The sequence below is a fragment of the Diabrotica virgifera genome, chromosome 1, assembly GCF_917563875.1.
Source record: "Diabrotica virgifera virgifera chromosome 1, PGI_DIABVI_V3a".
Classification (NCBI taxonomy): domain Eukaryota; kingdom Metazoa; phylum Arthropoda; class Insecta; order Coleoptera; family Chrysomelidae; genus Diabrotica; species Diabrotica virgifera.
This window is the reverse complement of record NC_065443.1, coordinates 31768448-31781225: the sequence shown is the minus strand read 5'-3', so window position 1 is coordinate 31781225 and position 12778 is coordinate 31768448. Positions and strand designations below refer to the sequence as shown.

Below are 12778 nucleotides of genomic sequence, written 5' to 3'. Positions count from 1 at the left end.
TGTTTAAGCAACATCGATTCGTAATCGTTGCATAAGACAACTGAAGCGACTATAAAAAGCACCTGCGCGTGCAATGGTTGCTCAAGGAGTCAGACTAGTTATGTTTTTTTACCTATATTTTTAACACCTGTATGGTGAATGCGAAAACCAAAAAGTAAACTGTTTTGACATCTTATTGGGTATTTAAATTTATATGATATAAATACATAAAGGACTTATTACCTGATGTGAAATTTATAAACGCATCTCAGATTACCGTCAAATATGGATATTTCACCTTTAAAAAATACACGCGCCTCTTTTTTTATGACATTTTTGACAAAAAATATGCAAATTTAAAAAATCAAATTTTAATATAAAAGTCAAAATTTATGTTAAAGATGTTCTGTATAAATTTAATGTATTGATGATGCTTTTAAAGTTATCAGAAAATGCCTGCATTTTTTATATTCTGTGTTTTCATTTTCTTTACATCCCAAAAATCTCAAGTAAAACCAAAATGGCGCATTAAACAATATTACCAATATTACTAAAAAAATACCTAATTACCAACCTTAGACGGATAAGATAACTTAGAAGTCCAATCGCCAACCAAACCCGGCCGCGCCGACTATCAAAACCATTTTAGAACGCACCCTCTTATTGGGTGACAGAGGTCATGTGACCAGTGTCAAAAGTGTATCATTCTCATTAACAGCGTTGCCACATTTAGTAGATTTCTACTTTTTTGGTAGATTTTTGATATTTTTTATAAAATTCTAGTAGGCAATATTTTTTAGCAGATTTTTGGTATATTTCAACAGAATTTGATCCTTTTTTTTTCGAATCATGAGGAAACTATAATAAGTCTTTTTGAAAAATTTAAACGCAGAATGAAAGACTGCATTATTTAGAAAAACCAAAACGTTTCTTTTGAACGAGATATTTGGAATTAAAAGTCACTAAATTTTTTCTTTTTTTCACCCCTGTAACGTATTAAAATAAACATTATAGAAGTTTTCAGGGACTTTCGGTCCTCGGTAATACGTAATCTTTCTTTGTGCGTTTAAATTTTTCAAAAATACTTATTAGTTTTCTAAGGATTCGCAAAAAACGAAAACATTTAAAATACATTGAACATTTTAACAGGCGACATTTTGCGCCTATCCCCTTAAGTTAGCTGTTGTTTTTATTATAAAAAATCCCAAATATATCCCAAAAATACTTAAGTATATTTTAGTTTTTGATTTAGTAGATTTTAGCTAAAAAATGATAATTACCAGTTGATGGTTTGGAATAATTAGGTTTCCAATTTTGGGGAATTGCTCTTGGGACATTTAGGACGGATGTGCATATCACTGTATTACTGTATATTTACATGGCCTAAAATGAATCTACTGATTTTGTGAAAACAAAACTACTGAAAGAGTTAAAACTGACCTGGCAACCCTGTCTACCAAAGCAGATACAAAGATGGTTATCAAATCTCAAATCTAATGATAAAACAATGGAATGGAAACCAGCTATTAAAAAAACAAATAAACAGGTTGTTAAATAAATCGAAAATTTCTATCAAAATAAAATATATAATAATTAGTTTAGCATTATAACATTTTTAAGTCGTTGCGATTGTTGAAAAAACTGAAGTGTGATATGTAGTTGTCAAAATGGTAATAAATTAGTTGCCCGTATAACTACAGGTTGTAACATCGTAATGTCAGTCGGGGTAGGGGACGTTGGCCGAAACAACTGAAAATGCTCTCGGGCAACGTTGTAGACAGTGCATATTTGTTTGTACTGACTACCAATGCGTCGAAAAATTGCTACTTGGGAATGGAAGCAGGATTTAATATAATCTTAGCTTGGATTCCAGGCCATACTGGAGTAAAGGGGAATACAGAGGCTGATAAATTGGCAAATATAGGCAAGACTTTAAATGTTCCTGCAGACATTAAAATAGATAAATTTGACTTTTTGCCTTTTATTAAACAAAAAATTGTAAACGAGTTTAAAGTTGAATGGACAAAGCAGTTTAAAACTAAAGGGAAATGGTATCAACAATGCCAAAGTGATTTTTCTATAAACCCTTGGTTCCACAAATTCACATTTGTGGATCGAAGGCACTTAACATCTATTATTAGAATGCGAACGGGCCATTGTCACACACCAGACCATTTGTTTAAAATTAATTGTAGTGATACTCCTTTTTGTGAATGTGGACAGATAGGAAGTATAACTCATATGTTACTTGAATGCCCAATTAACAAAACAAATCAATTTGACCTGTATCAGGAACTAGTTAATATAGGAAGTCCAACCCCTATTTCAATACAAAATCTCTTACATAATATTAATGACCAAACCTTAAGAAAGATCAATCAATTTTTAACAATATTTCAAATTAAAATATAAAATAAAAATAGTTATTTGAAAATCATATCACAATGAATTTAAAGAAGGGAATATGGAAAAATCCAGACCCTTTGAAAAGAGGATTCCCTTCCAGTTAGTCTAAATACGAGGACTGGCCAAGTACCTAAGAGGTGGAGGCCATGAAACTACAAGAAGAAGAAGAAGAAAAAAATATGCATTGAAATTTGAAATACAGAACCCGACATTTTAAAAGCATTATAAAGTGAGTGGAAAGTCATACATAGCAAATATTGTCACATTTCTTTCACCCACAGATTTACCTTATTTTAACTGAAATTTGCATATAAAAATAACTTAAATAATATGGAAGTAAAACAAGAAGCTATGGTGAAAACTTGTAAAATAGAAACAGATAATGAGGCGTGTGATTGTTCTTTGGATGTCTTCAAAATTGAAAGTAAAGAAGAACCCAAGAGAGAATGTGCATATGATGTATTTGATTATGGAAAGTTAAAAAATGAATTCCCCCTAAAAACTGAAGTAGAAGATGAATATAAAATGACATCTTTTGAAGAAAAGCAAACGAAGAATGAAGAAGGTAAGTAAATTACATTGGTTTTTAAGGCCCCCCATTCACGTTGAGATCAGTATCCATACATGTCACAAGTATCAGGATACAAATCTCATAGTATGTTTGGCTGTCTCAGTATCACAAGGTATCGTCATCTGTATCACTGTCTTGAAAGCTTGATACCACTCCTTATGGCAAATTTTAAATCTTCTGACAATGTAACTGCTACAGCAGTGATCACGGGTGATGGTGGCAACTCCATTTCTAGGTAGATGTGAATTGAAGAAATTTTTATTTCAACTGATGTTATGTTTCATAAGAACATCTCAATGTGTAGGTACAGTACAGATACAAATCTCATTATACAGGGTGTTTCATTGGGAAATGGAAATACTTTATTGGTGAATAGAGGCCACCAAGGCGGTTCTAGGTATACTAAATTTTTTGCCCTACCGACTTTTATATCCGAGTTACAGGGTGTTTTATTGATTTTGTTCATTTCTTTCCTAAGCCATAACTTTAGAACCACCCTGTGTATTTTTTTAATATTTGGTACACATATCTCTCATTCAAAACCCAAACGACCGACATAGTAATCACAAGAAAAATCCAGGTCCGTATTAACAAAAAATTATAAAATAATTGTGACCTTAAAACAACACCCTGTATATTGAAATTTTGAAAATCTGTTTGCATATTTGAAAAGAGCACAAAAAACTAAGTCTAATAGTTTGCTTTGATTTTTCGGCCAGACAATTTTTGACTTTAATTTTGAAATTATATTGAATTTTTTTAAGAACTCCACATTAACGGCCGGTTTCACAAAGTAAAGTTAACTTGTGGTTAAGAGATAACCTCAAAATTACCCTAAAATATGCGTTTCAGTTTTATAATTGTTACCCTTCTGGGTATACCCATAAGGGTAACCCACCCCAACCTCTGGTTAAAAATTCTGTGAGTTAACCATACTTTGCCGTTGACCTGAAACTAAAACGCATATTTTGGGGTAACCTCTGGTTATCTCTTAACCACAAGTTAACTTTACTTTGTGAAACCGGCCGTAAAAAGCAGGTATTATTAACTTTTAATTGTAAATTATTAAATTTATTGAATAAATACTCATTTTAAAATGAATCAATATTTATTTAACACTTTGGAAAGACCCAATTATTAATCACAAGAAAAATCCAGGTCCAGATTAACAAAAAAACAAAGTAATTGTGACCTTGAAACAACACCCTGTATATTGATATTTTCAAAAATTGTTTGCACATTTGAAAAGACCACAAACATACGAGTTTATAGATTTACTTTGATTTTTTGTGCAAACATTTATTAACTTTAATTTTGAAATTAAATATATTCAAATTTTTAAGAATCCTGTAATTAATAAGCAGGTTTTTAAAGCACTTTTATTAATAAATCATTCAAGTTAATGAATAAATACTAATTTTAAAAATAATCAGTTATTTACAGCATTAGAAGGACTTACTTACTAATCACAAGACAACAAAATACAAAGTAATTCTGACCTTGAAAAAACACCCTGTATATTGAAATTTTTAAAAATACGTTTGCACACCTGAAGAGAGCACGAAAAACTAAGTTTAATGTTCCGCTTTAATTTTTTGTGCAGGCAATTTAATGACATTACTTTTGAAATTATATCGAAATTTTTATTATGAGTTCCCAGAGTTCTTAAAAATTTCGACATAATTTCAAAATTAAATTCATTAAATTGTCTGGGCCAAAAAATTGAAGCTAACGATAAACTTAGTTTTTTGTGCTCTTTTCATACCTATGTGCCAACAGATTTTGAAAATTTCAATATACAGGGTGTTGTTTCAAGGTTACAATTACTTTATATTGTTTTGTTAATCCGGACCTGGATTTTTGTTGTGATTTGTAAGTGGGTCATTGGAATGTCGTAAATAAGTATTGATTATTTTTAAAATGGGTATTTATTTAATAACTTTAATAATTTATTGTTAAAAGTACTTTAAAAATCTGCTTTTTAATTTCAGTGTTCTTAAAATTATCAATATATTTAATTTCAAAATTAAAGTCATTAAATTTCCTTCACGAAAAATTAAAGCAAACCGATAAACTCAGATTTTTGTGGTCTTTTCAAATGTGAAAACAAATTTTGAAAATTTCAGTATACAGGGTGTTGTTTCAAGGTCACAATTACTTTATTTTTTTTGTTATTCCGTACCTGGATTTTTCTTGTAATTAATAATTGGGTCGTTCCAATGTGGTGAATAAGTATTGATTAATTTTAAAATAAGTATTTATTCAATAGCTTTAATAATTTATAATTAAAAGTTAGTAATATACTACATTCGCTCTCGCGAGATTTTTTTTGACACTGACGTTAGTAATTTCTTTTTTGAAAAATTCAGTTGTCAGAAGTGACTGGAAATTACTACAAAACCAACGCACCTGCTCATATCCAATATTATTAATAGTAAACAGACATAAAAATAACATAAACCTTACGCCAATCAATATTTATTTATTTAAACCATTATAATGTATTGATAGCAATTGAGAAAATTATTTATTGTACAAAATAAAAATATTTTTTAGAAATAAACTTCACAAAATTTTATGAGATTAGTAGACACTCTAACTATTTCTAATAATTCTTCTTTTTTTAATGAAAGATTAAGTTGATTTGAGTTGAGTTTAGCAGTTAATAGTGTGAGGTAGGAATTTTTGTGTTGTACGTTTCCTATTCCGAATGTCTCAAAAAAAATTTTGCGAGAGCGAATGTAGTATACCTTCTTTTTAATGTCAGAGTTCTTAAAAAATTCAATATAATTTTAAAATTAAAGTCATAAAATTGTCTGGCCGAAAAATTGAAGCGAATGATTAGACTTAGTTTTTTGTGCTCTTTTCAAATATGCAAACAGATTTTCAGAATTTCAATATACAGAGTGTTGTTTTAAGGTCACAATTAGTTTATAATTTTTGGTTAATCCGGACCTGGATTTTTCTTGTGATTAGTATATCGGTCGTTTGGTTTTTGAATGAGACACATGTGTAGCAAATATTAAAAAAATATACAGGGTGGTTCTAAAGTTATGGCTTAGGAAAGAAATTAGCAAAATCGATAAAACACCCTGTAACTCGGTTATAAAAGTCGGTAGGGCAAAAAATGTAGTATACCTAGAACCGCCTCGGTGACGTCTATTCACAATTAAAGTATTTCCGTTTCCCAATGAAACACCCTGTATGTATATTATACATATAATGAGAAAATATAAAAATTAGATACACGTAAAACTACAACTATAAAACACAAACATGAAAAATAAAAAAGAATATAAATTATTTTTAAATGATGAAAACAACTGAATCAATTACAACAGTTAAATCTATTTAATTTTTTTTTATTCAAAATTCAAGATGCCCGAGTTCTTGTTTAATAGAGGAAACTGAAGAACCAAACAGATCTATTATATGACTAAACTTGTTTCCATACAGGGTCAATCTACTAATTGGTGCATATTGACCATAATTTGTAGCATGCCATTGTTCCTTGAATATTTGTGGATTTTGTGTCAATCTAACAGGTATATTAAAGCATACAAGACTTATCAATTCTTCGAAGTTAATAACACTAGAGATAATTTTGCGAAGATAACAAATCGATGGCTTAGTGTGAAAACCTCGTATCTCATTTTTTTTTCGAAAATGACATTTTGGTGGTTTTGGTTTGAAAACATTGTATCTCACGATTTACAACTGTTAGAAAAATTCCAAATACACTAGACTAGACTATTTTCTACAGCCAAAAAAAGAAACCACATATATCAATTGCTCTCTTGATTTAGTGAATACCACATATATTTATAACCAAGAATTTGGTACTTAATTTGGAGTCTTTGTTTGAGAGGTTCGACTTGCAGAAATGTTTTTTGTGAACAACAAAAGGTAGTCCGGCATATAGGAACATTTTATGAACCTTAAATCAAAAGATTTGTATTGTATCGACCTAGTATTTGGAGGTGTGCAATAAGCTATGAAAAATGAAAACCTGGTAAATAGTAATAAACACAACCTCATTCGAGATGAAAAACACATATATCAAGATATACGAGGTTATCATAGTTAGGGTCAGTCAGGGTAATTGGAAACAGGGGTGATTGAAAACAGTACTCCCTACTGCTAGAAATGCACATCCATAGAATTATAATTCCATCTTTGCTTATTCTGTGGAATGTTATTCAGTTGTTTACAAGCCAAGGGAATGTCCATTCTGTGCAACTTAAATTTGACTGTTTTTAAACACATATGTAAATCGATTTAGAAACAGTGCCAATATTTTACAAATTTCGTCTCTCTGTATTAGTTAAGTATAGCGCTTATATAATATATAGCTAATACAAGAATATTTATATGGCCTAAAATGTTAATTTGAATGTTATTTACTACAAGAAGTAAGTACAGTAAGTGTTCACAGTTACCCCCTTAAATATTGAGCATGGGGTAAATGAAAACCCCTATTAGGGGTAAATGGAAACAATGTGAGTTAAATGCTTAGAGCATTTCCAAATGCTGAGAAAGTACATACGGAAGAGAGAATTAATGAAATACTCTTTGAATGGTTTAGAAAATGCGGTGGCAGACGTTAAAACAAAAAAAAATAACATATAGGGAAGATTCTGCTTACTAAAGTATTCCACATTGCGTTGTTTACAACCGCATAAAGGGTAGAAACATACGAACTGATAAGATGGAACTAGTGTATCTACTGCATGATGAGCCAAAATTGAAAACAATATTGTTTCATGTTTAACAGCCTGAGATTGTTGTTTACTTTTACCCCATTTTTTAGTTTTTTTCTTAAAATTTCTGGGGTAAATGGAAACTTTGAATATCTTATTTTTTTGTGACTTTTTCTTACTAGTTTTTAAGACATTCTACTGTACACTTATTGTATAATAGCCAAAAGCTTTTATTTTATTATAATATGAAACAGTATATTTTTAAATAAATTTCAAATGTCATGATATTTCAAATAGTGTTTCCAATTACCCTGACTGACCCTACTTGGGCAAATATACTGCAAGAATATTTATGTGTTTTTCATAGTTAATATTTGTATTTCCAATTTAATACCAACATTTAACACTTTTAGCTCTGTGCCAATATCAGATATTTGTCTCAATGTGCTTGAATGAAAAATACGTAACGTAATTTTTGTTTTTAGGTTATATTATGCAGAAAATCAGTTTTTTGCCTCTCCTATAAAATTGTAATTTAATGAGATACGAGGTTTTCACACTAAGCCATTGAAATATCCAGTATGACTCTTCTGCGTTCAAGAGTTTGTAAATTTAGTCTCATTAATATATTGTCATAAGTATAATTTCTAACTGTTAAACCCATCTTAAAAGCTGCAAAACGTAAAAATTTGCTTTGAACCTTTTCAATATTTAGGATTTGATATGAATAACTAGGTGACCAGACAATAGAACCATATTCAATAATTGATCTCACGATACTGCAATATAAGATTTTTATTGTGTGAATTCGACACCCCCATCGAACAAGGTTGTATCTCATTTTTAGCGATTTTACAGGAGAGGTAAAAAACGAAAAATTTTATTTTTATTTTGTAATTTTATTAACTATTGAAAATATTGAGTTTGATTGAGATACAACCTTAAGAATAAAGATGATTCTTCTTAGAAAAAGGTTGTAACTTGCCTAACAACCATTTTACACTCTCCGTGTTAATTATTTTTCCACTTTTACTATTAAAAAGTTGTATGTTTTGAGTCATTAGCAATATAGATAGGAGAAAATTTGTTTTTATGGCATATTTAAACAAAATATCAACTCATAGTTTTCAAAACTTTAATTGGAAATTATAAATTTTACAATAACAATAATATTCTGTCACTATGAAGAAAACATGTTATAAAATATCTCAAATTTTTCGCATTTCTATTGCGTATCTGTAAATATTTAATATTAGACCATTTTGCTTTATTACTTTACTCTCTTACTATTAACATCTACTTCAAAATTAACATGGGTGTCTTTTAATAGGTTAAAATTTAGAATTTACCTCTGATTTATTTCACTTACGGATTAAGGCTTGCCTGATGCTTTGGCACATCGTATCATGGTTATCCATTGGTCTGGTGCATATACGACTTGTTTTTTAAGTTTTTATATAATTGAATCACCCTCGTTTTGGAATGTGCTAATTCAAAAAATACATTCGTAAAATGTTAATTTACAATTAAATATTATACCTAAATCCCTAATTTCGTTCACACGTGTGACAGGAGTATTATTAATAAAATATTGATGGTGAATAGGCGAATGGGATCTAGCAAAAGTTATTAAAAAGCATTTATTAATATTAATTTCCATATCATTTCTACCACACCACTCATAAAAATCATTTACTTGTGACTGAAGCTGAAAAATGTTTTCCTCATTATTGACAGTCTTATATATTTTAACATCATCGGCAAACATTAAACAGTTAACTTTCTTAAAAATAGAGTGCACATCATTCAATAACTAATTAAATAGAAGGGAGCCACAATATTACAGTAGTATTACCATAAATTATAGTCTGTACGCCATTATGTTCTGTCCCTTGCTTGCATTTTCCAGTTGCCGACTCCGATCTTCTCGGCATCCTGTGCTACCCCGTCCATCCACCTCAGCTTTGGTCTGCCCCGTCTTCTCATTCCTTACTGATAATCAAAAAATAGGTATTGTGATAATTAGTTTCTTTTCTTTGCTTTAGGAAGAACTTAAAAAGTTGTGACTGGCTGAATGGCAAAAGCCTGTGCCAAAAAAAACAAAACATGCACAAAATTTAGTTGCACTAGATTGGCTCCTGGTTGAAAATGTACTGCCACAGCTTCTATACTATATAAATATCAACAGCATCTTCATTTGCTAGTATTTCCATGTTCTCTCTATTAACTACTGCAATATTATAGACCTGGATTCCGCGTACCAAAAAAAGTTGATTAATAGCAAGCTGAAAATTTGTTAATAGCTTAACGGTGTCTAGTCGGACTAAGTTTGATGTATGGAAACACTGGAAAAGGGGAAGTTTTAATTGTGGAACAGGTTAAAAATTTGGAACGTCAGACTACGAAAACGTTCCATGTATTTTGTCGGACAGAACTTCCAGTTGATTTGTTACCATTTCATTAAACTCTCATGCAAAAATCCGACTGGTGTTTATCACCAACTGGGCATTTTAATGAGTGGAACACGAAGAACATGTCAAATGACAGGAATCATGTTGGTTAGTAACAGCAGTCTGATTTTTGCATGAGAGTAATAAAAGGGTAACAAATCAATTGGATGTTCTGTCCGACAAAATACATGGGACGTTTTCGTAATCTGACGTTCCAAATTTTTAAACTGTCCCACAATTAAACTTCCCCTGTTCCAGTGTTCCCGTACATCAAAGTTTGCCCGACTGGCTTCTGACTATTTTCAGCATGCTATTAATCAACTTTTTTTTTGGTACGCGGGATCCAAGCCTATTATGTAAAACTGAACAAGCTGATAGTATTCTTTGAATAGAAGGAACTTGCATCTCATTCAACATGTTAAACTGGGAAATCTCTTCAAAATACCAAATGCTCTTTTGATGACAATTCTTGAAGCAATTTATGATTGATTCTACAGCACTTCCTGCTGTCTGAAGATTCTGCAATGGTGTCATTAGGTAGTTGAGCACTGGATATCCACTATTCCCTAATAATACATTCTCTAGAAATTCCCCATTTTATATACCTATAAATGAATTGCCACCTGGATTGCATCTTAAACTTCGTCTCAGTAATAATAATAATAATAATCGGCCCTATCTATAAGCTGAGCTATGCTAAGCTGGAGCTTAAGATTCTGGTTGGTGCAACCATGTATTAATGTTTATAAATATCACTGCACGACACCACAGCAAGGGCTTTTATACGATTACATATGCGTATTTATTATGTTTTATTTTGATTTGTCTCTACATTTATTTCTCCCGTGTAATAGAATGTTTATATTACAATTGGTTTGTATTTTAGGTAGTCCCCAAGAAGATAACAAAATTGAAATTATGGAAACTTCAACTGCACATTCATCTCATAAAGGAAAATGTACTAGGCCTTACAAATGTGAAACTTGCTTTAAACACTTTACTCGAGCAATCTATTTGAAAATTCATTTGAGAGTGCACAATGGAGAAAAACCTCACAAGTGTGAAATTTGTTTTAAGCAATTTAGTACAAGAGGCACTTTGAACAGACATCTGAGAGTTCATACTGGGGAAAAACCTTATAAGTGTGAGGTTTGTTGTAAGCAGTTTTCGCAGAAAGCAAATTTGGAATATCATTTGATACAGCACACTGGAGAAAAACAATACAAGTGCGAGATTTGTTTTAATGCATTTTTTAGAGTTAGTGATTTAAAAATGCATATGAGAGTGCACACTGGGGAAAAACCTTACAAGTGTGAGATTTGTTTCAATCAGTTTTCTCAGAAACCTCATTTGAACAGTCATTTGACAGTGCATACCGGAGAAAAACATTACAAGTGTGAGATTTGTCTTAAGCAATTTTTTAGAGTCGATGGTTTGGAAAGGCATATGAGAGTGCATACTGGGGAAAAACCTTACCAGTGTGAAATTTGTTTAAAGCAATTTAGTGAAAGAGGCACTTTGAAAGTACATTTGAGAGTTCATACTGGGGAAAAACCTTACAAGTGTGAAATTTGTTTAAAGCATTTTTCTGTCAGGGGTGATTTGAATGCTCATTTGAGATTGCACACTGGAGAAAAGCCTTACAAGTGCGAAATTTGTTTTAAGAAATTTACCGAATCGGGAAATTTGAATAGGCATTTGAGAGCGCACAATGGAGAAAAACCTCACAAATGTGAAATTTGTTTTAGGCAATTTAGTGAAAGAGGCACTTTGAAAAGTCATCTGAGAGTTCATACTGGGGAAAAACCTTTATAAGTGTGAGGTTTGTTGTAAGCAGTTTTCGCAGAAAGCTAATTTGGAAATTCATTTGACAGTGCATACCGGAGAAAAACATTACAAGTGTGAGATTTGTTTTAAGAACTTTTTTAGAGTCAGTGCTTTAAGAAGGCATGAGAGTGCACACTGAGGAAAAACCATACAAGTGTGAGGTTTGTTTCAAATAGTTTTCTCAGAAATCACATTTGGAACGTCATTTGACAAAGCATACCGGAGAAAAGACTTACAAGTGTGAAATATGAGAGTGCATACTGGGGAAAAACCTTATAAGTGTGAGATTTGTCTTAAGCAATTTAGTGAATCAAGTACTTTAAAAAGGCATCTGAGGAGAATACACACTGGGTAAAAAACTTATAAATGCGGGATTTGTTTTATCCCCGGGCCGGCACGCTTTTAAAAATCAAGATTGGGCGCACGGCGTCTCTTATGGCGGGTTGACCATAGACATATTAACGATAGACCAGGCTGCTGATATGCCACTCAATGCATCGGGGTGTAACGCCAATATCAAGTACGGTGGTCTAGCTATCTTTGTCTGTCGTACGAGTGTGAGCGTATCTACCAATAGGTGAGAGTAATAGAACGACACAGAGGCAGCGGCCATCATATGAGGAGCGCGCATGCAAAAACAAACAAATGCACAAACCAAAAAAATTCAAGTAAGCAGTGATTTCCATTAAGCGGCCTTAACAAAATATATTTCAAACGTTTAACTCGATCAAAAACAAATATTTCTTAAGTCCACTTTACATCAACAATAAATTGGACAAGAAATTGACCAAGTTATTCAAGGCCAAATTTGACGTGTCAAAGCACACTTTGACATCTAAGTTTGT

At 31.4% G+C, this 12778-nt stretch overlaps 1 protein-coding gene across 1 annotated transcript; it reads left to right on the top strand.

Annotated features, from left to right (window-relative positions):
* Nucleotides 1–1858: 1858 nt before the first annotated feature.
* On the top strand, nucleotides 1859–12038 carry LOC126887815 (zinc finger protein 726-like). The gene is made up of 2 exons (XM_050655661.1): nucleotides 1859–2950; nucleotides 10993–12038. The coding sequence occupies exons 1-2, from the start codon at nucleotides 2716–2718 to the stop codon at nucleotides 11919–11921; spliced, it is 1164 nt and encodes a 387-aa protein (XP_050511618.1). The 5' UTR covers nucleotides 1859–2715; the 3' UTR covers nucleotides 11922–12038.
* The last annotated feature ends 740 nt before the right edge of the window (nucleotides 12039–12778 follow it).